Here is a 23,015-nt window from a genome sequence, read left to right as displayed (position 1 = left end):
CCTCGACTTATAACCATTCATTTAGCAACTATTCGAAGACATAACACCACACTAAAAATTACTTCAACTATTATAGCATCTCCACAATCACATGATTGAAATTAGTGCACTTGGTATTTATTTATTATGGTTGCAGCATCCTGGGGACATATGATAGCCATTTTATAGCCTTCCTAGACAGCTTCCAACAAGTAAAGTTAATGATGGAAGTCAGATCTGCTTAACGACCCATGATTCATAATTTCAGTAATTAGCTTAATTCTGTGGCAAAAATAGTCATAAAATTGGATGTGACTTACTTAAACAATTTCCTTCCTTAGCAATTCTGATTCCGCTTGTCTACCTATACATAGGAAGGCTGCGTCAATTAACCGTTATCCCATAGTGCAATGACTCACATCAACAACAGAATGCTAACTAGTTAAACACCAAAATAAATGTTTCATTTCCTGTGAAAGGATTTAATTCTATGATGGACATTCTGTGAAATGCAATACCATTTTCAAGATTTCAGGAGTCCCCATGATTTTATTCCTGCCATTGAAAAATAAAATTTGGGAGAAATGTATAGGCATGTTTTGTGTAGGTGTCTCTACCTCCCAGATTTAAAAAACAAAAAGCATTTCACTCTTCACTCTGCATACCTCTGTGGCCCACAAGGGTCAAAAAAATAGTTTAGAAGACCCGTACTGATTTAATCAATCAAGCACTGACAGATTCAAATGATCAAACATCTATATCACTTGAAGTAAGTCATAATCTCACTAGAATGAGAATTGGAGCCCAATTATATCTGGAAGATCAAGTATCTCTCAACACAATCTTAAGATTTCTTTTAGATTTAATGACATGATGTCACCAAGGAGACTTCTTTTGGGAGAAAACCATTATTGCAGATATTGTCATCAATTTTCCTTCTTTCTAATGTAGAACTTTTTATAGACAATCCTTGTATTAGTATAGAACAGTGTTAACCATTCTGAATAATCTAAAGGGAGATATAAAAGCAGTATGTAACTTCAAACAGGGCATTAAATATTAAATATGTTCTGAAAAATTTGGGTTCCCTCATTTTTTTTTAGATATCACTAAGTAATTCTTTCTGGAGTTCAGGACTGACTTATTATAAAACAGACTCTATTCCTGAAACAACATTTGGCAGTGATATATTTCCCCTAGAAGCATCTACCTGAGAGAACAAGCCCTTAGCACAGTATATTTCTATCCCAACATTTTAGAAATTTCTTATTTGGATGAAAACAAAAGACTATATACAAGACATGAATCAAAGGTAACATATAACCATTTTTAAACCACTTATTTTCTGAAATTCGGATCCTAAGTAATTTTGTCTCAAAATGGCACAAACCAAGATGTTTTACTTTCAGTTTCACACGATTCTGCTAATGTAGTCTTACAATGAAGTAGAATTAGCTTATCTTGTCCAATTTCCTATTTAGCCCACATTCTTTCACTTATTAAATATTAAAATTCATTTGTCACATTAAAATCGTCTGACATTAACACGAAGAAGCTAAGAAGATAACCAACTATTGGAGCAATATTTAAAATGCTGTATTTCTTGCCACAACACACACACACACACACACACACACACACACACACACTATCTCATATTTCTTACTGAATTTAAGAAACTGGATTCAAAGTGTATTAGCCCTTTCTCAGTGATAAAGCTAATCAATTGAGTAGCTTTCTATTTGCAGTTAAAGATCACTCTGGGTTCCATTGATCATTACTTAGGAAGGCAATTCTCCCTACACTCTACCTTCACAGATGGCATTCCCATTCTTGTAAACAGGGAGGAAGAGTACAAGATGGAAGTAGTGTTGGACTATAGGTACAAAGAGCCTTTTGATGTTGGTCAATGTTGGCATTCTGAGGACTGGCCATTTTTCAAACATGGAACTGAATTGCTCTGGTTTACAAGGTTAATTCTAGAAGTTAATTCCACAATGATAATGAAGTAAAACACTTCTTAAGAACTGCATGAAGTGAAATGACAAGGTCACTGAAGGAAACAACACCTCTCAAAGCAAGTGTGAAAAAACTGTATGTTTAGTATAACAGTTACACAGAAAAAGCAAAAGAGTGAAAAATACTGCAACCACTATAATAAAAACTTTAGCTGAGATGAGATAATAAGATAGTGACTTCAAAATCAGGACCAAAAATTAGATCATTGAAATAGTATGTTGTTCAGAAAAAACAGCTCTTGGTTGTACATAGTGAAATAATCAGGACAGCACAATTAATATGCACAACATATTTAGAAATTTTCCTCTTGCTTCATGAAGTCTAGTCACTAAGGCCAATCCTTAACATTCCTTCATTCTTATCACATTAAAAGCTTACCACCAGATTACTAATTACATTATACCAATTTTGAATAGTGTTTCAGGAATGCAATTATTCAAAGGAATTTAATTTGCTGTTTTGTTTTAAACATTTATGTCTATGTGCACTTGCTGAGTACATGATAACCAATAAAGTCTACTATTCATCATGTCTTTGTTGCTATCTTAGACATACATGTTCCCTGGAGAATTATACTTCAAATACAAAAGGTTACTTTGAAAGGTGACTAGGAGCACAATAAAAACTATATAGTTAATACTTTCAATGGAAAGGCTTTAGCATCATGGCTTAGAAGAAGGGGAAAGGTCTGATCTTTCACCTGAGGGAGAATCGAGGTTAAATTAAATGTAAGCATCCTAGGAGGTATTTTTTCCTAATATACAGCCTTCAAAGTGGATCAGAATACAACTCTCAGTTTTCCCAACCACATATGTTGGCTGTATTTTGGGGAAGGTACATCCATTTTGGTACGGATTTGAAGAATGCATCTCTCTTCTCTGTATCTTTTCCATTACACTTTCTTTCCGTATCTTTTCAGTTTATCAGCTTGCTAACCAGATGTATCACTTTAAAATGCAATGAATGAATGAATGAATGAATGAATAAATAAATAAATAAATAAATAAATAAGCAAGTAAAAACAACATTGGATTATATGGAACATCTAAATAATATCTCTAGCCTCTAAGAAGTAAACCCAAACCTAAGTCAACAAAAGCATAAAAGAAATACACTATGGTTTGTTGCTTGAAAGGAAAGAATTGCTTTAATTTATTTATTTATTTATTTATTTTATTGAACTTATTAGTCGCCCCCTCTCCCCACAGGGACTCGGGGCGACGTACAGAGCAATAATCAAGATAGCACCATATATCGTGCAGAGGAGGTAAAAACAAGTCCATAAATAAGCATACTTACAAAGTTTAAAACCAAAAAATATTAAAAACAAAATTTCCCATTATAAAATGACCTGGGGTGGCAAGATTGTAACGTTTATGCCAGGCCGGCTTGACAAAACAGGTAGGTCTTCAGCTTCATGCGGAAGGAGCGAAGATCGGTTGTTGTCCGGATGTCTGGGGGGAGGTCATTCCAAAGGGTAGGGCCCACCACAGAGAAGGCCCTACTCCTGGGCACCGCCCCCTGGCACTCTCTAGAGGACGGCACCCGGAGCAGCCCCTCCCTGTGTGAGCGAGTGGGTCGCAGGGATGTATGGGGCAGGACGCGATCCCGCAGGTAACTAGGCCCTGTGCCATGGAGCGCTTTGAAGATGGTGACCAATACCTTGAAGCGCACCCGGTAGGCCACAGGAAGCCAGTGCAGCTCGCGCAGGATAGGTGTTATATGGGAGAATCTCGATCTCCCCATAATAACCCGCGCGGCTGCATTCTGGACCAACTGCAGTCTCCGGGCGTACCTCAAGGGGAGCCCCATGTAGAGAGCGTTACAGTAGTCCAGGCGGGACGTCACCAGCGCGTGAGTGACTGTGCGCAAGACCTCCCGGTCCAAAAGGGGCCGCAACTGACGCACGAGGCGAACCTGGTGGAACGCCCCCCTTGCTACGGCCGCCACGTGATCTTCTAAGGTCAGCCGATCGTCAAGGAGGACGCCCAAGTTGCGCGCCCCTTCCACAGGGGCTAATTGCTCATCCCCGATGGTCAGCGATGGAGTATGCTGATTGAATCGGGAAGCCGGGAACCACAGCCACTCTGTCTTGGAGGGGTTGAGCCTGAGCCTGCTGTCATCCATCCAGACCCGTACGGCTTCCAGACATCGGGTCATCACTTCGACAGCCTCGTTGGGGTGGTTTGGGGTGGAAATGTACAACTGAGTATCATCAGCGTACAGATGGTAACTCACCCCAAAACCACGGATGATCTCGCCCAGCGGCTTCATATATATGTTGAATAGGAGAGGCGAGAGGATCGACCCCTGTGGGACCCCACAATTGAGGGGCCTTGCGGTCGACCTCTGTTCCCCCGTCAACACACATTGCGTCCGGCCAGAGAGGTAGGAGTGGAACCACCGTAGCACGGTGCCTCCAACCCCCAACCCCTCCAGCCGGCGCAATAGGATACCATGGTCGATGGTATCGAAGGCCGCCGAGAGATCTAATAGGACAAGGATGGAGGAACAACCCCCATCCTTTGCCCTCCAGAGATCATCCACCAACGCGACCAAGGCCGTCTCCGTGCTGTGACCGGGTCGGAAGCCGGACTGGCGCGGGTCTAGATAATCAGCTTCCTCCAGGTGACGCGAAAACTGCTGAGCCACCACACTCTCAACAACCTTTGCTAAAAAAGGAAGGTTGGAGACAGGACGATAATTTGCTAGTTCCTTTGGGTCCAGAGAAGGCTTCTTGAGCAGGGGCCTGACCACCGCCTCTTTCAAGGCGGCCGGCATCCGGCCCTCCCCCAACGAAGCGTTCACCAGTCCCAGTAGCCAGCCTCGTGAGCCCTCCCAGGAGGCCAGCACCAACCAGGAGGGACACGGGTCCAGTAAACATGTGGTGGCCCGCAGTCGCCCGCGCAACCTGTCCAAATCTTCGATGACAACAGGGTCAAACTCCTCCCAGCATGGTCTCTCAAGACTAGTCTCGGACGTCCCCACTGGAGCACTGGAGTGGATCCAACCTCTCCGGATATGATCGATTTTATCCTGCAGGAACTCTCCAAATTCCTCTGCCCTGCCCTGCAAAGGGGGGTCCCGCTGCTCCTGTGACAGAAGGGAGCGGGTCACCCGAAACAGGGCAGCAGGGCGGTTCTCTGCGGACGCTATAAGAGTGGCACAATACTGACGTTTGGCCATTCTTATTGCCACAAGGTAGGTCCTTATGTAGGCTCTTACCTGTGTTCGGTCAGCTTCGGAGCGGGAGGATCTCCACTTACTCTCCAGGCGTCTCCTAAGGCGTTTCATCGCCCTTAGCTCCCCGTTAAACCAGGGGGCCCGGGTCGATCGTGGCCGTCGGAGAGGCCGCAAAGGCGCCACCCGGTCCAAGGCACCGGCAGCCGCACTATTCCATGCGGCTACCAGGTCCTCAGCCCGGGGGCGGGACAGGTCAGCAGGAAATGGCCCAAGCTCCGCCTGGAATCTATCCGGTTCCATCAGGCGCCTGGGGCGGAACCATCTGGGATAATCTGGTTCCGCCTCCCCGCGGTGGGGAGTAGCGCCAGGGAAGTCCAGCTGGAGAAGTGAGTGATCTGACCATGACAGGGGCGTGATGACTAAATGCCCTCTTCCCAGATCACTCGTCCACTGGTCGGAGACAAACACAAGATCCAGAATGTGGCCTCGCTCGTGAGTGGGGTCCTGAATTACTTGAGTCAGACCCATGGCTGTCATGGAAGCCATGAATTCCCGGGCTACCTCGGATGCCTTACCCGTTGACGGCAAGTTGAAATCCCCCATCACTAGTAGTTTGGGGGTCTCAACCGCCATCTCCGCGATCCGCTCGAGGAGCTCGGGCAGGGCCGTTGATGTATGGCGGGGAGCCAGGTATACTATCAACAGGCCCAACTGACTCCCTGGGCCCCACTTTACGCCCAGAGACTCACAACCAGATGTCTGCGACACAGTGAATTCTCTCGGTGCCAGATCGTCCCGGATGATAATTGCTACCCCCCCACCCCTACCTTGGGCCCGTGGCTGGTGGAATACACGGTAACCTGGAGGGCACATTTCTCTGAGGGGCAACCCCCCCTCCGGGCCCAACCAGGTTTCCGCTATTCCTGCGAGGTCCGGCTCCCCCTCTGTGATCAAGTCACTGATGAGGGGGGCCTTGTTAACCACGGACCTCGCGTTACATAACATCAGCCTAAGGCCCAGGCTCTGCTGATCCTGTCCACCTAGTCTGCGGGGGTTGGTACAAGTGACCGGGCGTATCCAGTGGCCCCGGTCTCCCAACCGACTATACGTTCTTCTGGTGTCCTTGCGCCTGCCCCTCCCTACGACCGTCGTGATTGGAATTCCCCTTATAGGAATGTTATTTCCTCCCACCCGCTCCGCTTCGCTTCCTTCCGTCTTGACCCTCCCTTCCGTCTTGACCCTACCTGTTGGCCTGGTTGTATCCATACCCCAGGGCCAAACCAACCCTCCCCGCTCCCTGGAACCCCTTAAAAGGTTTAAAAAACATTTTACTAAAAAACCCCTAATCCCCCGCTTCCTCCACCTCTCTTGGTTAATAAACCCCTCATTGAGGTGGGCCCTAGTCAGGGCAGGGGGGCATGCCTGCGAGAGGGGGGACCCTCGCAGTCGAAGGATGTCAGACCTTGAATAAGTTGGGATGATGACCAATCTATGATTATGGCTATGGCAGGGTCTCTCTTTGTAGCAGGTCTAGGATGTAAGATTAACATAGAATGAAGTAGAGAGATATTTAAAAGGCAAATAATAAGATGGGAGGGGACAGACCTCACAGTCCACAATAATCTACGTTCCACCAGTGAGGCACAGGGCAGTTTTTTAGGCAGTTCTTTAGGCCCAGAGGCCCGAAGGCAGTTCTTGGAGTGTGAAGGAATCACACCTCAGCAGGGGGGGGGGGGGTAGACGAGGTGCCAAGGCCAGCTGCTCGACCTATTGCTCTTCAGGGGTCGCCCAAAGCCTCCGGCGACCCCCCGGCTTCCCTCTTCGATCCCTGCAGCTTCTCTCCCGACCCCCAGCCCCCACTGGCCTCTCCACCTGGCAACGCAACGCAGTCCGAGAGACAGTTGGAAAAGAAATATGGCGACCGATGTTCCAGCGCCGTCTCAGCCGCTCCGTCGCCATCGCCGGTAAGATGAGGTCTCCCTGTGCGTTGTTCTCTACTTTCTGGCTCGCTCCTCCGCTGTCGCGCTGTTCCGCCGCCTGGCAGCCGCCAAAAACGCCCAAAACGCCTCCTTTCAGCTCTGTCTGTTTTTTACTCATTTTGCTGCCGCAACTGCCGTTCGGCAGTTCGGCAGTTCGGCCTCTGTGTTCCTGTCCCTTAGCTGTCCTCCGTCTCCCGTCCTCCTGGTTTGCGGGTCCATCCGGATCCCAGCTGTTCATCATACAAACCAGGGTTGCCACTTCATAATTCTAGGCCCCCAGGATGACCAACGGGGGCCAATAACGCCTGCTATCCCCGCCAGAGCGCCCCATCGTTTACGGAGCTCTGGGAAGGTCCGCCATTCCCCCGGAAGCTCCTCCTCCATTTTAACACAATGTGGTATACTATCAAAAGTAACATACTGTATTTTAATGGAATATGTATTCATATTAGCTTTAGAATTTCAAATCAGAGTTTGTCTAGAATTATTATTTATTAAGTGTTTGTTTTAAGGACAACTATAAAAAGTAATCTTTTCTTTTTTCTTGTATAATCTCACATAACGCTTTCCTTTTTAATATAATTAAAGTTCCCTAAATTATTATTTGATAAACCCCCCCCCCCAAAAAAAAACCCAACAACAACCTTGCTGCATATACAAAGAGCTTAGAGTTACTTCTGTCCCAAAATTTCAGACCCTGAAACTACCTGGAAGAGAACCTAACTTGTCTTAAAAGGACATCTTTCAAAACTACATTGCATCAAAATTCTTATCCATTAAGGATCCATTACATTCTCTGGCTAATTACAACTTCTTAACTATTAAGACAATGGCTCAGTGCAATATTACTGGATTTACATCTCATTTAAGACAGCCAGACATTTTTTATGGTTTCATCATAATTCCTAACATATGGTGGTTGCAATTGACATATACTCTAATCCATGGGAAGGTAATTCATTCACTACTGAAGGCCTCATTGAAAATGCATCATGTACCAGAAGGTGAAAGCTTATTTCAATAATTTATGCACTTTAATTCCCTTTCTAAGCTATGGCACTTCCAAACACAGAGCTGATATACTACTCTCAAATACCTTCTTTTTTTGTAATATGTGTCAAACAAACAACGTTCTAGGACAACTTGTGAATCTATTTTATATGTACAAATTATCAATAATCAGTGAGATAATCAATAACTGGTAGGGATGTAAATATCACATAAATCTACTTGGGTAAATAGGTGGATACTGGGGAAGACAGGATTGATGAAAGGAAATAGGAGATGTTTTGATCCAGGCTGATACTACACAAAGATTCTACTTCATCAGAAAAAGGTAACATTGGTTGCAAGAGATTCACATCTAAATAATGTTCTTAGGACATAATTAAGCTTTACTTATATAATTTGTTTATGCCAGTGTGGAGACATATTTATTCCACTAACACTATTAACTGGATGGGTAGAAATACGCTCTTAAATGTAAACAGGAAACATATTCAGTAACTGGATTAGGTTTGTCCTGGATGTGTCTATAACCCCTTTGAAAATAAAACAGAATTGCAGACTTAAAATGTTCCTTATATTCCACTTGGATTTTCCTTTTAGAATATTCAGGAAATAGTCTCCTCCAATCACACCATCAATTAGACTGATGTATCTCACCCACATGTAAAAGATACATACTCTTGCACTACTCACTACTACCAGAATTTTCTTCCTTTTGCCTTCTGCTAATCCCATTTTTATGTTACCCAAACAAGACATGTTAAACACAAGGCCCATGGGTCAGATCCGGCCCATTATGTGGTTAGACTTGGCGCACAGGAAACAGTGAGGTGCTCTGGTAACAGTGAGGTGCTGCCCTGCCCCATCCCCTGAGCGCACACACGAGGCTGCAAGTACGCTGAGCCTGGCGTCCCTGGGAACTGTCTTGTCCTCCAGACTGCATATGTTCTGAGCGCTTCTCTTTCACCCAGGAAGCCAGTGCTTGCTGCCTCCTGTGCATATGCCGAGGGGTGGGGCTGAGGCAGCGGGGTGGATCTAAGGCTGATTGCATTCAGCCCGGATGGCCGATACGTTATAAAGTACAACAGCCTGCGCTACACTAGAGCCTTTATGCCCCATGCCCCACTCACCAGTCTGGCTTGGCTGCTTGCGAGGCGTCCCTTTCATCCGGACTGCCCCTGCGTAGGAAAGTCACAGCTGGTGGTGGCATGGCCACAGGCAGTGCTGACAATCTCTCCCCCTCCCCTCGTCCTTCCTGAGTGCAGAGGAAGGAAGGAAGAAGGGAAAAGAGTAGGAACAGGAGCAGTAAGGGTGTGGGAAAAGGAGGAGGAAGGAGGTGGAGGGTGAAGAGGGGAAGGAGAAGGGGGATGAGGGGAAGAAGGAAAAGGAGACAGAAGGAAGGAGGAGGGGAAGAAAGGGACAGAAATAAGGGTGGGGAAGAAGGAGAAGGAAGGGAGGAAGAGGTAAAGAAGAAAGAGAAGGAAGGAGGGAGATTATGAGGGAGGGAGGGTCTGAGGAAAGTCCTTCCTCAGCACTGGGCACCAGCAGTCCTGCTGCCCTTTTGCCATCCCCTTGCCCCATTCTGTCCTGGTGCTCTCCCATCCCATTGGTTATTTTAGGGGTATTGTTTTTAATTTATTGTGTCTGTTTTAGGGGTTTAAAAACTTATATTTATACTAGCTTTGTACAGTTCTTTTAATTACATTTTTAACCTCCTCCATGCCAACTGTACATATTCAACTTTTTATTGTATTTTGATATATTTTGCATGGACTGTACACCGCCCCGAGTCCCTTTCGGGAGAGGGGGCGGTCTAGAAGAATTAAATATAAATAAATAAATAAATAGCTGAGGAAACTTAGGTTACAAAGCTGGGTCTCCTCTCACGGAGAGGGAATGGGCCTCCCTCTGACCCACACTTTCCCCTCCCACACCCCCATGAGCAACCTAGCCAAGGGGAGTGAGCACAGTAGCAGTCACCTTGAGGAAGAGGTAGGGGCAGCTGGGCGCTTCCTTGGGGAAGCGGGGCTGGGGTGGGTTGTGGGGTCCCAGTGCCCTGGAAGCTTGAGGGCAGAGCTGGGTGCTTGCTATCCACTGCCCAGAGCTCCAGGCAGTCTGCGCCACCTCCTCAGTAGTTTCCAAGTCAGAGTTAAGCAAACCATGGAGAAAATACCATAGTTTCTTGAAAATAAGACAGGGTCTTATTTTCTTTTGATCCCTGAATAAGCACTTGGCCTTATTTTTGGGGAGATCTTATTATTTTTGAGGTTCAGAAGGTGATGAGAGGGGCACTTCATGGCTGCTGCTCTGTTGCAATATTTTCGGGGAGGGCTTATTTTCAGGAGAAGGCTTATTTTAGCGAATGGGCTCAAAAGCCCTATTGGGCTTATTATCCAGGGAGGTCTTATTTTCAGGGAAACAGTGTAGCGACTTTTAATTTCCTCCCAGTTTCCCCACTGTGTTTCCTTAGGGGACTCTGGTGGGGAGCAGAATTTTTCCTCCCTCCCTCCCTCCCCTTCCGTGAGTGATTGTGAGACTGGCTGGGAAACTGATGGAATGTTGTAAATGAAGATCACAAAAATCCAATGGGACTAGAAGCAACTTTCAACTTCCTACTGTTTTTTTCATTAATGTTGCTGATGGAAAGCTAGCAGGGAGTATCATTCCTTTCCTTCTTCACTGCCACTCTGCTGAGGGAAGGGAACTGTTTGCCACTTTTCTGGAGTGGAAAGAACAAAGGGAGCTGTGGAATCCTAGGAAAACTGTACCTGATTCCCACCATAGCATGACCTCAGGGCCCCTTCTATACTGAGAGGAAGAGGGCTTGCAGACATTTGAGTTGATATCTCATGTTTTTCTCACTGTCCAGCATTATTAAAAGATTTCAAATTTCAGCCTCAATCCGAAGCAGACAATGGTTGCTCATATGTCAAAATTTGTTTCCAGCCAATTGGCTGTAAGCAACAGAAGTGGGAAGAGGTAAACATTTGACACTCCCATCTTCTATTGAGCCACAAAACCTATGGATTTCTGGAAAGTATAGTTGCAAGACATGATGGTGTTTAAATGTCATGACGTGCCCAAATTTCATTCCTCTGGGAATCATGGATCTCAACATTCCATAAGTTACTCTATTGGAGTTAACGGTTCAAAAATTGTTGCCTTATACCTTCCACTTTTGGCCAAGTGAAGGTTACAAACAATAATTCAGTAGTATATAATGTTCTATTTACTTAATGTTTACTTAATATATTTACTGATATACAGTAACATGCAACACAACGCTAGCAAAATTATTCTATTTTTTTTTCCTCATTCAGAATCTATAAAACTTTTAGAATAGAATAACAGAATTAGAAGGACTTTGGAGGACTTTTAGTCCAATACCCTGCTTAGGCAGGAAACCCTATACCATTTCAGACAAATGTTTATCCAATTTTATAGTTTTGTTGAATCATATGAAGGGTTCAATTGAAATACACTGTAATTGTTTAGACAAAATGTAGGCCAGAAGGAATAAATACACGTGAAAAAATTCCTGTGTTGCCACAATCACATATTAGGGGAAACAAAGACGTTAAAACAATAATTATGGTGGCTTCAAATGATGAGAACTGTAATACTATATCCTGAAGACATTAGAATGGGAAAATTAATTTAAATTCAGAGAAATGTTGACCCTTTGGTTTATGAGGAGATGAATTACAGAACAAAATGCCCTAATAAATATCAGAGCAAGGAACCATAGAACAAAATATATGCAAAAATGCAATACTCACTATTTGTATGTTTCTGAACGAATATATTCAAACACATGAGAAACACCCAATTGGAATTGATCTGCAATAGGAGTCACCCATGGATTATTTTCTGCTTTGAAGACTTGCTTTTGACCAGTCAAATCCAAGTTTCCTGAAAAAATTAAAACAGGAATTTAATATAGTTGAAGAACAGTTGCCACCTGATTACAAGAAGAATGTTTTAATACTACTCAGGAAGAAGAAAAAAATAAGAGAGACAGGAGGAAGCAACAACAGCAAGGCAGTGGTGGGATTCAATTTTTTTTTACTATTGGCTCTGTGGGTGTGGCATGGCTTGGTGGGCATGGCAGGGGGAAAATTTCCATTCCATCCCCACTTCAGGGGAAAGTTACTGCAGAGAATAGATGAGGGTGGGGCCAGTCAGAAGTGATATTTACCGGTTCTCCGAACTATTCAAAATTTCTGCTACCAGTTCTCTAGAACTGGTCAGAACCTGCTGAATACTACCTCTGCAGCAAGGTCAGTAGAGATATGCAAAATCCTATAAAATGAGTAGATCAATATGTGACCTAGAAGAGAGGTGTGAAAATCTATTAGTCTAAAAGTTAATATACAGTTTCCTTGGATTTCTCTCTGAGGCTGGAGATGTTAGCATGAGAGGCTTAACTTTCTATGGCACCTTGATCTTCAAATGTAATCTTATGGGAAGTAACCAGAAGACTCCCATCACTAGATTTATTCCGCACATTTCAGTGTATGAAGGATTAAATAGACCTGGAATGATCTAGGTGCGTGGGCTGTGTTGGAAATTTCTGCAAATTGCAGATTCATTATCCTTGCCCTTAAGGTTTGAAATTGAACCTTCCTCTATAGTCCTGAAGGAACAGATATCAAATCTCGTGATACTCTATGTTTTTTTTACAAAAAAAATATTTGAAATGCTGAGTTAAGCAAAGTCCAGCCTCTAAAAAACATCTTTTGCTTGCTAGATAGACATATGAAAGATAGACAGCTTAGTTTATTTTCATAAAATTCATATGCTCATGAATATGAAATTTTAGTCTCTAATTCTAGAGCAGCGATGGTGAACCTTTTTTGGCTCGCGTCCACAAGTGGGGGGAGTGCGGGGGGGTCGTGTGCGGGCGTGCCGCACCCATAATGCAACGCGCGATCCCCCAGAGCGCATGGGCGCACAACGCCCCCCCCTTTTTACATGCTTTTTTCGCCCTCCCCAGGCTCCAGAAGCTTTATAGGAGCCTGGGGAGGGTGAAAAGAGCCTCCCCCGCCCCCCCGGAGGCCCTCCGGAGGCTTCAGGGACCGTCCGGAGGCTTCCCTGATGCCTTCGGAGCGCTTAAAACCACCCTCCGAGCAAACCGGAAGTGACTTCCAGGTTGCTCGGAGGGTTGTTTTAAGCGCTCCGAAGGCAACAGGGAAGCCTCCAGTCCCTGAAACCTTCGGAGCGCTTAAAATAACCCTCCGAGCAACCCGGAAGTCACTTCTAGTTTGCTCGGAGGGTGGTTTTAAGCGCTCCGAAGGCGTCAGGGAAGCCTCCGGACGGTCCGTGAAGCCTTCAGAGTGCTTAAAACGACCTTCTGAGCAACCCGGAAGTCACTTCCAGTTTGCTCGGAGGGTGGGTTTAAGCGCTCCGAAGGTGTCAGGGAAGCCTCCTGAAGGTCCCTGAAGCCTTCAGAACGCTTAAAACGACCCTCCGAGCAACCCGGAAGTCACTTCCGGTTTGCTCGGAGGGTGGTTTTAAGCATTCCGAAGTCTTCAGGGAAGCCTCCGGACGGTCCCTGAAGCCTCTGGGGGGGGCTCTTTTCGCTCTCCCCAGGCTCCTATAAAGCCTCTGGAGCCTGGGGAAGGTGAAAAATAGCTTTTAAAAAGGCACCTCGCGTGCCCTGACAAATGGCTCCGCATGCCACTTGTGGCACGCGTGCCATAGGTTCACCATCACTGATCTAGAGCCTTTTAAACTTGAAAACCAACCTAAAAGCCATCTAAAACCTAAAACCATCTTTGTCTTTTGGGCCATCCAAATATTGTGACTTCCGTGAAAATACTTGCACGTGATCTCAAACAGAAGATTTTATTTGAGAGAAGATATGCTGAGGATAACTACCATGTGAGAGGTGATGTGAGTCAGGTTGATAACATGTTGTTTTAGAAGTGGGCCCCATTCTTTGAAACACTTCACCTCTTGAGACAGATAAGCCCTCAACATCTGCTGCTGTGCTTACTCTTTGCCAACTACATGCACCCATTTTCCTGCCTAGCAGCGGCCACCCTTGAATCATGGCATTAGCAACATCTCCTACTTGGCAAGAACCATTCCAGGCAAGCACAACAATGCTTGTGCTGATCACCCACATAGCTTCCCTTGTCCATCCACTTTGCATCCCTTCACTCAACAGCAGCAATTTATCTACCTGCTGGCTTGCTTGAGAACCACCAGGAGCTTACTTAACACACAATCCTCACTTAATTATATAGACTGGGATTGCCATCATTAAGTGAACATTGCACTTCGTAATCATATTGCTTAGGGATTGAAATTACAGTGTCAATTACCATAGTTAAGTGAGGGTTTAAAGCAGGCAACAGACACATCTCACCAAAGAAGGTATTACACAATTACAAGTAATGCTGGAAAGATTGCTATGAAATATCTAATAACTAGATGATAGGCATGAAAATCCAAAAATGATGTTAGGATTTGAGTAGGAACCCATGTAAAGAAGTTTTATTTCATCTACTGTAGTCTGCTTGCGGGAAGACGCTAGGAAGAAGAAGAGGTCCAAGACCATGATAGAAGCATAAGCAACATAATGGCCATGGCTTCATAGCACCCTCAGATGTCAAAATATCTATATTTAAACAGGTACAATTGGCAAAGTTACTGAGATTTCAAGCAAGATTTCAAATCAGAATGCTCAATGTCATCTTAAAACAGATTATTAAATAATAACACAATGCAAAGAAGAAATAAAATGTGTCACATCTTTGGCCAATGTTCTGGGAAAATTTGAGTTCCAGCAGTATTTATCCAAGCAGTGTAGCAAGATATGATATGTGCCTGATAAAATTTGATATATTTTCTAATTCCATAGTGGATATAATACTTGAAAAATGTTTAATATGTTTGTCATTTTCCTTAATGTGTCAATAAGTATAAGAATGACAATATATATTTCAAAATCGATTTTGACTGTGATTCCTATATTTTATATATTGATCTAGGGTTTTATAGCTAACACCAATTCCATGGTTATGAGCCTCTGAACTAATAGTCTGTGGTCTAATGAGCTATTATTTTTTGAGTTTGAAAGTTTATACAATGGACAAAGATGCCTAGACACACTTTCCAGACTGATAGTTACTCTACCAGTGAGATCAGACAAGTGATTTAATACAGCAATAAAAACATTATATATCTGTACATCTAAGAACAAATCACCCAGAGTAGGAAAAGTGAAAATGTTATACAGAAATGGATTCAAAGAGTAAAAACATAACTTAAAAGGTATCTTACAAGTCAACAAGAAAAATTCAAGAAATGATTCTAGAAAGAGTGCAGAGAAGAGTAACAAAGTTGATTAGGGGAATGGAGACTAAAACACATGAAGAACGGTTGCAGGAACTGGGTAAGTCTAGTTTAATGAAAAGAAGATCTAGGGGAGACATGATAGCAATGTTCCAATATCTCAGGGGCTGCCACAAAGAAGAGGAAATCAAGCTATTCTCTAAAGCACTTGAGGGTTGGACAAGAAGCAATGGGTGCAAATTAATCAAGGAGAGAAGAAACTTAGAACTAAGGAGAAATTTCCTGACAGTTAGAACAGACAGTTAGATAATTAGAACAAGCCTCCAGAAGTTGTAAATGCTCCAACACTGGAAGTTTTAAAGAAGATGTTGGATAACCATTTGTCTGAAATGGTGTGGGGTTTCCTGCCTAAGCAAGGGTTGGACTAGAAGGCCTACAAGTTTCCTTTTATTATATTATATTATATCAGTGAAGGATTGCGTAAGATCACTTTTATCATTGGGAGTTTATCACATACACTACATTGCCAAAAGTATTCGCTCACAACTGAGTCTGATTATGTGGATGGTGAGCGAATACTTTTGGCAATATAGTGTACCTCGAAGTTACAGATAGATACAAATTAGAGCTACAAAATCAATACTAATATTCAATTAAAGGAACATAAAAGGTATGTTTTTACTTATGTTGATAATCACATATCTGTCAAATTCCAATTTTATTTTAATATCCTCAGTGTACAATATATTCTTATGTAAGTATTCAGCATCATTTTTTTTTGATTCTCCACATAGCTTCAGATCATCTTTCTATAACAAGTGGAATATTTTTCCACTTTGCTTTGATAGTTCATATCCAAATTGTATTTTATTCAGGATATGAATGAGATTTATTACTGAGATCATAAGTAGCAATGGAGATAATGAATACCCTTGAAAAATTGTTTCTGCTGTTCATATTTCTAATTTTTACTTACCATCAAAATTATCTTCTATTTTTCTATAGAATTTTTTAAAAACAAATTCTGGATGTCTGCTCTAATGCCACTTAGTTTCTTTATCTACTTATGTAGGTGATAAAATCCTTTTTATTATCTATCCATGCTCTTTTTGTAAACTGGTTTACCTTGCACATTTTTACTATCATTTCATCAATCAATAATTAATCTTCTAATCTCATTAATTCTGATTTTTTTGATCATGTGGATACAATTTTTGAACATGTAACTTCAACTTGGACTTGCAAATAAACTAATTAGTTGTTTGAATATTGTTGGAAGTGAAGAATTTATTTGTAATTGAATGCAAAAATAGATGACAATAGTAGAATTTTTTAAAATACTGTTTTTCCAAATTTTTCATTTTGAAGCACTTTATTAAATAGAGTGGTCAGTTTTTCAAGGTAGTTATGCTTGCACTGTATTCTCCAAATACTATGCATCCCATACCCTCCTTCCCTAGATTTCCTATGCTTGCACATACCCTGGAACCTCTTTCCCTATGCTTGCACACATCCTGGACCTTCCACATCTGGCCTCCTTGTGCTCATGCAGCACCCTACCTTTCTTTCGCCTTTCTGAGGCTGCTCAAACAGTATACCACATACACCACATGCCCTCCTTCCCCAGCCTTCCTACATTTATACCCTATACCAGTGATGACTAACCTTTTTGTCGCCACATGCCGAAAGGGTGCACACGCGACACACATCCGTGTGCCCATACCCATAATGCACTGTGTGCACAACCCTCTGTATACTCCCCCACTCATGCGTGCACACTCCCCCACTCATGCGTGTGCACGCTCCCGCTCATGCGCCCTGCCCCCCCTTGCCCATTTTTTGCTTCCAGGTTGGTGGAGGAGACTTTCCAGGCCCAAAACAGTGTGCGAGGGGTTGTGCCCCCCACGCCCCATTTTGGGTCTGGAAGGCCTCCTGCACCAACCTGGAAGCCAAAACAGGGTGCGTGAATGCCATGCATGGCCCCAAAATGCCATGTGAGCACATGCCGCATGTACCCATCACATGCACTCCACCATGCGTGGCAGAGAACTGAAGACCAGCTGACTGGTAGGAGGCACATGCGCATACACAGTGGAGCTGGACTGGAGTGACAGCTGGAATACCCGCAGAGAGGGCTCTGTGTGCCACCTGTGGCACGCATGCCGTAGGTTCGCCAACATGGCCCTATACTCTCTTTTCCTGGCCTTCCTGTGTTTGCATCCTTCTTCCCAATATTTCCTATGGAAGGCACACTGTACCTTCTGTCCTCAGCCATTCCATCACCAACTCATGGGTGGTATCCTGTACTCCTTAGCTGGGACTCCTGCCACTTCCTGGTTAACAACCCTCATATCTTAGGTTACAATGATAACAGGAAATCCTGTATTGTCATCAAATGATGCAGTCACATGGCAATGATTATTAGAAAGCACTGGAAAAGTGCCTTATGATCAGTGGTTAAAATGCAGTCTAACTCTTCCCAGTCTGCAACTCAATCCTGACCAGCTCAAGGTTTACTCAGCCTTCCATCTTTCTGATGACCAGATTGTTGGGGGAAATATGCTGACATTGTAAACCTCCAGAGAGTGCTGTAAGTCTATAAGTGCTATTGCTACTACTATTTTTACACTTACAACCATTGCAGCATCCTAATAATCATGCAATCAAAATTCGAATGCTTGGCATCCAGTTCACATTTATGACATAAATGTCATAAATCTCATGACAGACAATGTCATGTGATCTGACAAGCAAAGTCAATGGGGAAGCCAGAATCACTTAACAACTATGTGTTACTTACTTAACAACTGCAGTGATTCATTTAACAACCGTGCAAGAAAGGTCATAAAACAGGGGCAAAACTCATTTAACAAATGTCTTGCTTAGCAATAGAAATTTTGGGCTCAATTTTGGTCATAGGTTAAGCACTACCTGTAATGCTCTTCTGTCAGATATCCGAGTATCCGATCTTTTCTTAAGAAGTAATATGTAGGAAGCAATTCAGTCTCCCAACAGTCCCAAGAACACCCATAGTTCACCCTATCTCCTTTATTAGAGACTGCAAAAGTATTTTTGTTTTAACAAGGATCAGGCAGTGGGATTAAGCACTATGAGTAAGAGAACCTAATAAGCAAAAGGCGGGGTTGTCTAAATCTATGCTAGCTAGTTCAAACAGAGCTGGGGAAGCAAGCCAGTAGTATGATTAGTGGTAACCCTCTGACCAAAGCTGCTACGAAAATCATATTTCATTCAAAGGCTTATTCTGCAATTGCATATTGGATTTTTCTATTTTATTACCTGTAGAAAAGAAGTTGTCTAAAAGCCACCCACACAGTAACCACGACTTACAATTCAGCAAGCGCTATGTTACATCTGGGATAAAAATCAGCCTACTGCAATTGCACAACGTAAGTAAAATTCATACTTCAAAAATTTCACCTGGGAAGAGCACATGATTCTTATTCTGCACTGGTTGAAAATACTAAATCAGACATGCACATATAGTTTGGCATTCTCACTGGTTAGATACACTACTTCAAATGAATTCCTGAACTATTCTTTTTTGTATATAAAGTTTTTTTATTTCTTCATTTTCATAACATATAACCACATGTATACTATTACATAGCCAACATTGTATTATATTATTAAATGTTTACATCATTTCGTCTTACCATAAACTCCCCCAAACAATTAAACAATTATTGGCTCTTCTGCTTGCCATACACCATAATTGTATCTCATCCATCACTTTCTTCTCCCTCTCTCCTCCTCCTCCCTACCTCCTTTTTTCCCTCTGTCATCCTTCTCTTCTCTACTTCCCCCGCCTCTCTCCTTGTCCTCTCTCCCCTTTCCACTCCTTCTTTCGCTCTTCCTGTTCCTCCCCCCACCCTCTCTCCTATCCCTCTCTTCTTCCCTTACCTCTCTCCTCTACTTCACACACTTCATCTCATTTACTTGGTGTATTCCAGCTTCTGAGCAAGCCCCATTTTATGTTGGTAGTATTTATAATTCCTTTTCAATATACATATTTAATTTTAAGATATATCTTTCTCCTCCTTTTTTTAAAAGAGAGGAAAAAAAACTATATATATATAATAATTGTGTTTTTAACCACCCACCCACCCCCAGTCTATTTTTGGCCGATATGTAGACTGGGTTACATTTCCCAGTTATTCTCATCATTCATCATTATATTTATATAATTATGCATCCTTACACACTCCAAATTTGTGAGTCTGTCTTTAAATCTCAGCAATTTCCCATTGTAAATATATTTCATGTTCCTTCTCTATTTTTCCATATCTTGGCTTAGGTTACCCTTAATTGTTTTTAAATAACAATCCTTACTCTTCAATGTTAATTATAATTCCCTCAATATACTATATAGAATAACAAGCAGTACACATCTCACTTTATTCATCATCTTAGGTCCATGTTTCATGTATTTTAACCCATGCTTGTTGTCCTTCCATTGTCATATTCAATCAATTAGCAACTCAGTTTAATTATCATGTATAAAAGTGAATCACACACCTCTGCTTTACAATCTCCCCATAACAGTTTCATATTTGTCCATATTCCATATATTTTAAGCTTTATTTAATTATCTTTCCATTATCATATTCAAACACTTAGCAACCCCATTTTATTGTCATGTTTAGGAGTAATCCATATATCTCAGCTTTATATTTCTCCATATAACAATTTCTAATTGTCTGATTTTTTCCTAGTAAGTCTTTTGTCCCATTTCTCTATTCCTGTCTTCTCCCTTTTCTTTGTTTTTACACATCCACTCTCTTCAATTTTATTCAAGCCACTGTCCTACCCAAAAAAATCTTTTATATTTCCTTTTGTTGGGGCGTAACCCCCTTCTTCAGTTTTCCGTATGCCACTGTCAACCTCCATAAGGTCTTTTGTCTGCTTTTTATTTCTTTTTGTTTTATTTCATCCCCCCCTTTTCAATTTTCCCTATACCACTGTGAACCCAATGAAGTTTTCTGTCTGATTTTATTTCCCACTGTTTCTACCCGTTCATTATCCCTACCCCCTTCTTCCTTCAGTTCCTGCTTTTCTGAATTCAAAATTCTATTTAGACTTGATTTTAATGGTTTATGCATATTTTTTATAATTTCATGTAGTTCTTTAAATTCCCACCTTTCCATAATGTCCAGTTCCAAAGTTCAGTTAATTATACAGTTCTTATTTCAGAGTTCTGGTCCACCTAAAATTTAGCTACCTCAGCTGGTGTGAAGAAGAAGAGTGCCGGGAGCCATCTTAATCTTTTGTTCTTCCTTAATGCCGAGTTCCAAAATTGCAGTTAGTTATAGAGTTCTTATTTCAAAGTTCTAGTCCACGTTAAATTTAGCTCATTCAATTAAAGTGAAATGGAAGAGAAGTGTAAGCCATCTTGATCTTTTGTGGGAAAAAACCTTCATATTTTCCCAATTCTTGATTTTATTATTTTTTCCCCTTGTTACCTTCCACCTCTCTTTGGTTATAGTTGCTCAAAATATATTAATTGGAACAAACTTGCCAAACTTGGGTATGTTTCTCTTTGCCTCCTGCTTTTCCAAGTTCTGATTTATGGCAGTTGGTTAATTAAATCTTCGTGCACAGGCAATATTAGGTTATCAGCTATCAGTGAAAAAAAAGTGCTTTTTTCTTGATTTTTTCCCCCTTGTTGCATTCTACCTCTCATTAGTTGGAGTTTTTAAAAATATATTAGTTAGAAGAAATTTGGACGAAGTACAACTGATATGTTTGGTTTCTATTTCAAATCCAAAACCAAATTTAGAGTTTGTATTTGAATGGGTTTGTCACTTCTCTACTTTCTCCTTTTCAGTCCAAATTGTTTCAAGCAAATGGCTTTTTTTTGGGGGGGGGCAGTGATTCAACCCTCCATTTTTTCCCTTTCTTTCTTTTTTTTTGCCAAAATCCAGATATGTCCATTAATATTATTTATACTCTCAAGATTCTTGTCTTTTCCAAGTTTTGATTGTGGGTTAATTGGATCTTCTTACCAGTCTTTCATCCCATCCTCTATGCTCCTGTTCAGTTGCTTTGGCTGGAAGCCAGCTTCTTGTGCAGCAATGCTGCTGCTCCTACTTCGATTCAGAGGGCAAATCTCCGACCTGAGAGGGACCTATTGCCTCCCTCTGGGTCTGATGAGATGCTCCCCTTCTTCGCCCCCCCCTACAGGGGGGTTCTGACACAAAAAGGATCTCAGAATTGGTTTGTCAGACAGGGTTCATGTGAGGCTCTGTTCAGTTGGAGAACTTCCAGTTAAATCCCAAATTGCTGAACTATTCTAAATGAAATAAATTCATACCAGAAAAAAGATAGTATCTATTTGGAGATCCCAACTCTGCGTTACTTTGGAGGAAAAAAGCATGTCTGTTATACATTATGCATAATAGGACAATTACAAAAAGGGTAGAAAAATTAGGGTCATTAATTTTACCTTTTATTTTTGTCAGGGTATTAAGGGCTTTATTTGGATTTTCTGTCATAAAGTCTAAAATAACTTGAGGAAGTTCCCCCAAAAAATAATGCAGGGAAAGTTATCTAACAAAACAAAATACACATCTTTCTGAGATGCTTAAAGATTTATACCAAAATAAAGACATCTTTAAAGATGCTGTCACCTTGCACTCAAAAAAGGAATGGATTTATCTCAATTTTGTCTATCAATGGTTTTTAAAATATGAAACACCATAGGATAGCTTGAGAAATACAGCCACTCTACTTTGAATGTTTGTTTATATAGCCACCTTTGGACGGAAAGTAACTTTGTATGCAGCAATCCAGAAAAACAGTAAAGTATAGTGATTAAAAGTATGCGTATGGGTTGTTAGCCCACTAAATCACTTCAAGATTAATATTTATACATTTATTTTATTGATATAGCACTAAAATTATATATCTCAACCATTTACATTAGTAAAACATCAAAGAAAATGTTAAAAATTAGAGCAGATTTTTCCAAAAATTAAGAAAACTGTTTGACATTTTATTCGTACATTACCAGATTTTAAATAGAAAGAGGGAAGCATGCATTGAACACCAGCTGACTATAAAACAATTTAAAATGTGCATGGAAAAAATTCAAATCAGTTGAAAAGCATTGAAAAACTTGAAAACAAAACCCTAATTCCATTCTATAATTCAGATACGTGAATTATTCATTCTAATTTTATTTATTCCTTAGGTATCCTGCCCTTTTTCCAGATACTCAAACATATTCAGCACTCCCTTCTGTAGCTGTAACTCTGTAGCTGAAACTAAATCAGTAATCTTCTGTGGAGAGGGTCTTCCCATTCTAAGTCCAATACTGAATTATATAGGCAAAGGTTATCATAATATTAATATTTACATTCTGGTTAATTCAAATCTGATTCTAGCATTAGCAAAAAAAAATTTTTTTCTTTAAAAAAGCCCCTCTCCATTGTGGAAAAAAAAACTACTATTTGAGCCAGGTTTTAAATAATTAAAGTAGTAACATATTTAAAATAAGAGTTCTTATTGAAATATTTTTAAAATATT

General features: G+C 41.7%; 1 protein-coding gene across 1 annotated transcript in view; it reads right to left on the bottom strand.

Moving 5' to 3' along the window:
* Positions 1 to 23,015, bottom strand: part of RSU1 (Ras suppressor protein 1) — a 104,255-nt gene that overhangs the window by 43,607 nt on the left and 37,633 nt on the right. The window contains exon 8 of the mRNA XM_081932327.1: positions 11,948 to 12,080. Coding sequence (XP_081788453.1) covers positions 11,948 to 12,080 — 133 coding nt within the window. The remainder of the gene's footprint in view (positions 1 to 11,947; positions 12,081 to 23,015) is intronic.

The sequence above is a fragment of the Natrix helvetica genome (assembly GCF_964273705.1).
Source record: "Natrix helvetica genome assembly, chromosome: Z".
NCBI lineage: Eukaryota > Metazoa > Chordata > Lepidosauria > Squamata > Natricidae > Natrix > Natrix helvetica.
The sequence above is the reverse complement of the archived record's forward strand: the minus strand, read 5'-3'. Positions and strand labels throughout refer to the sequence as shown.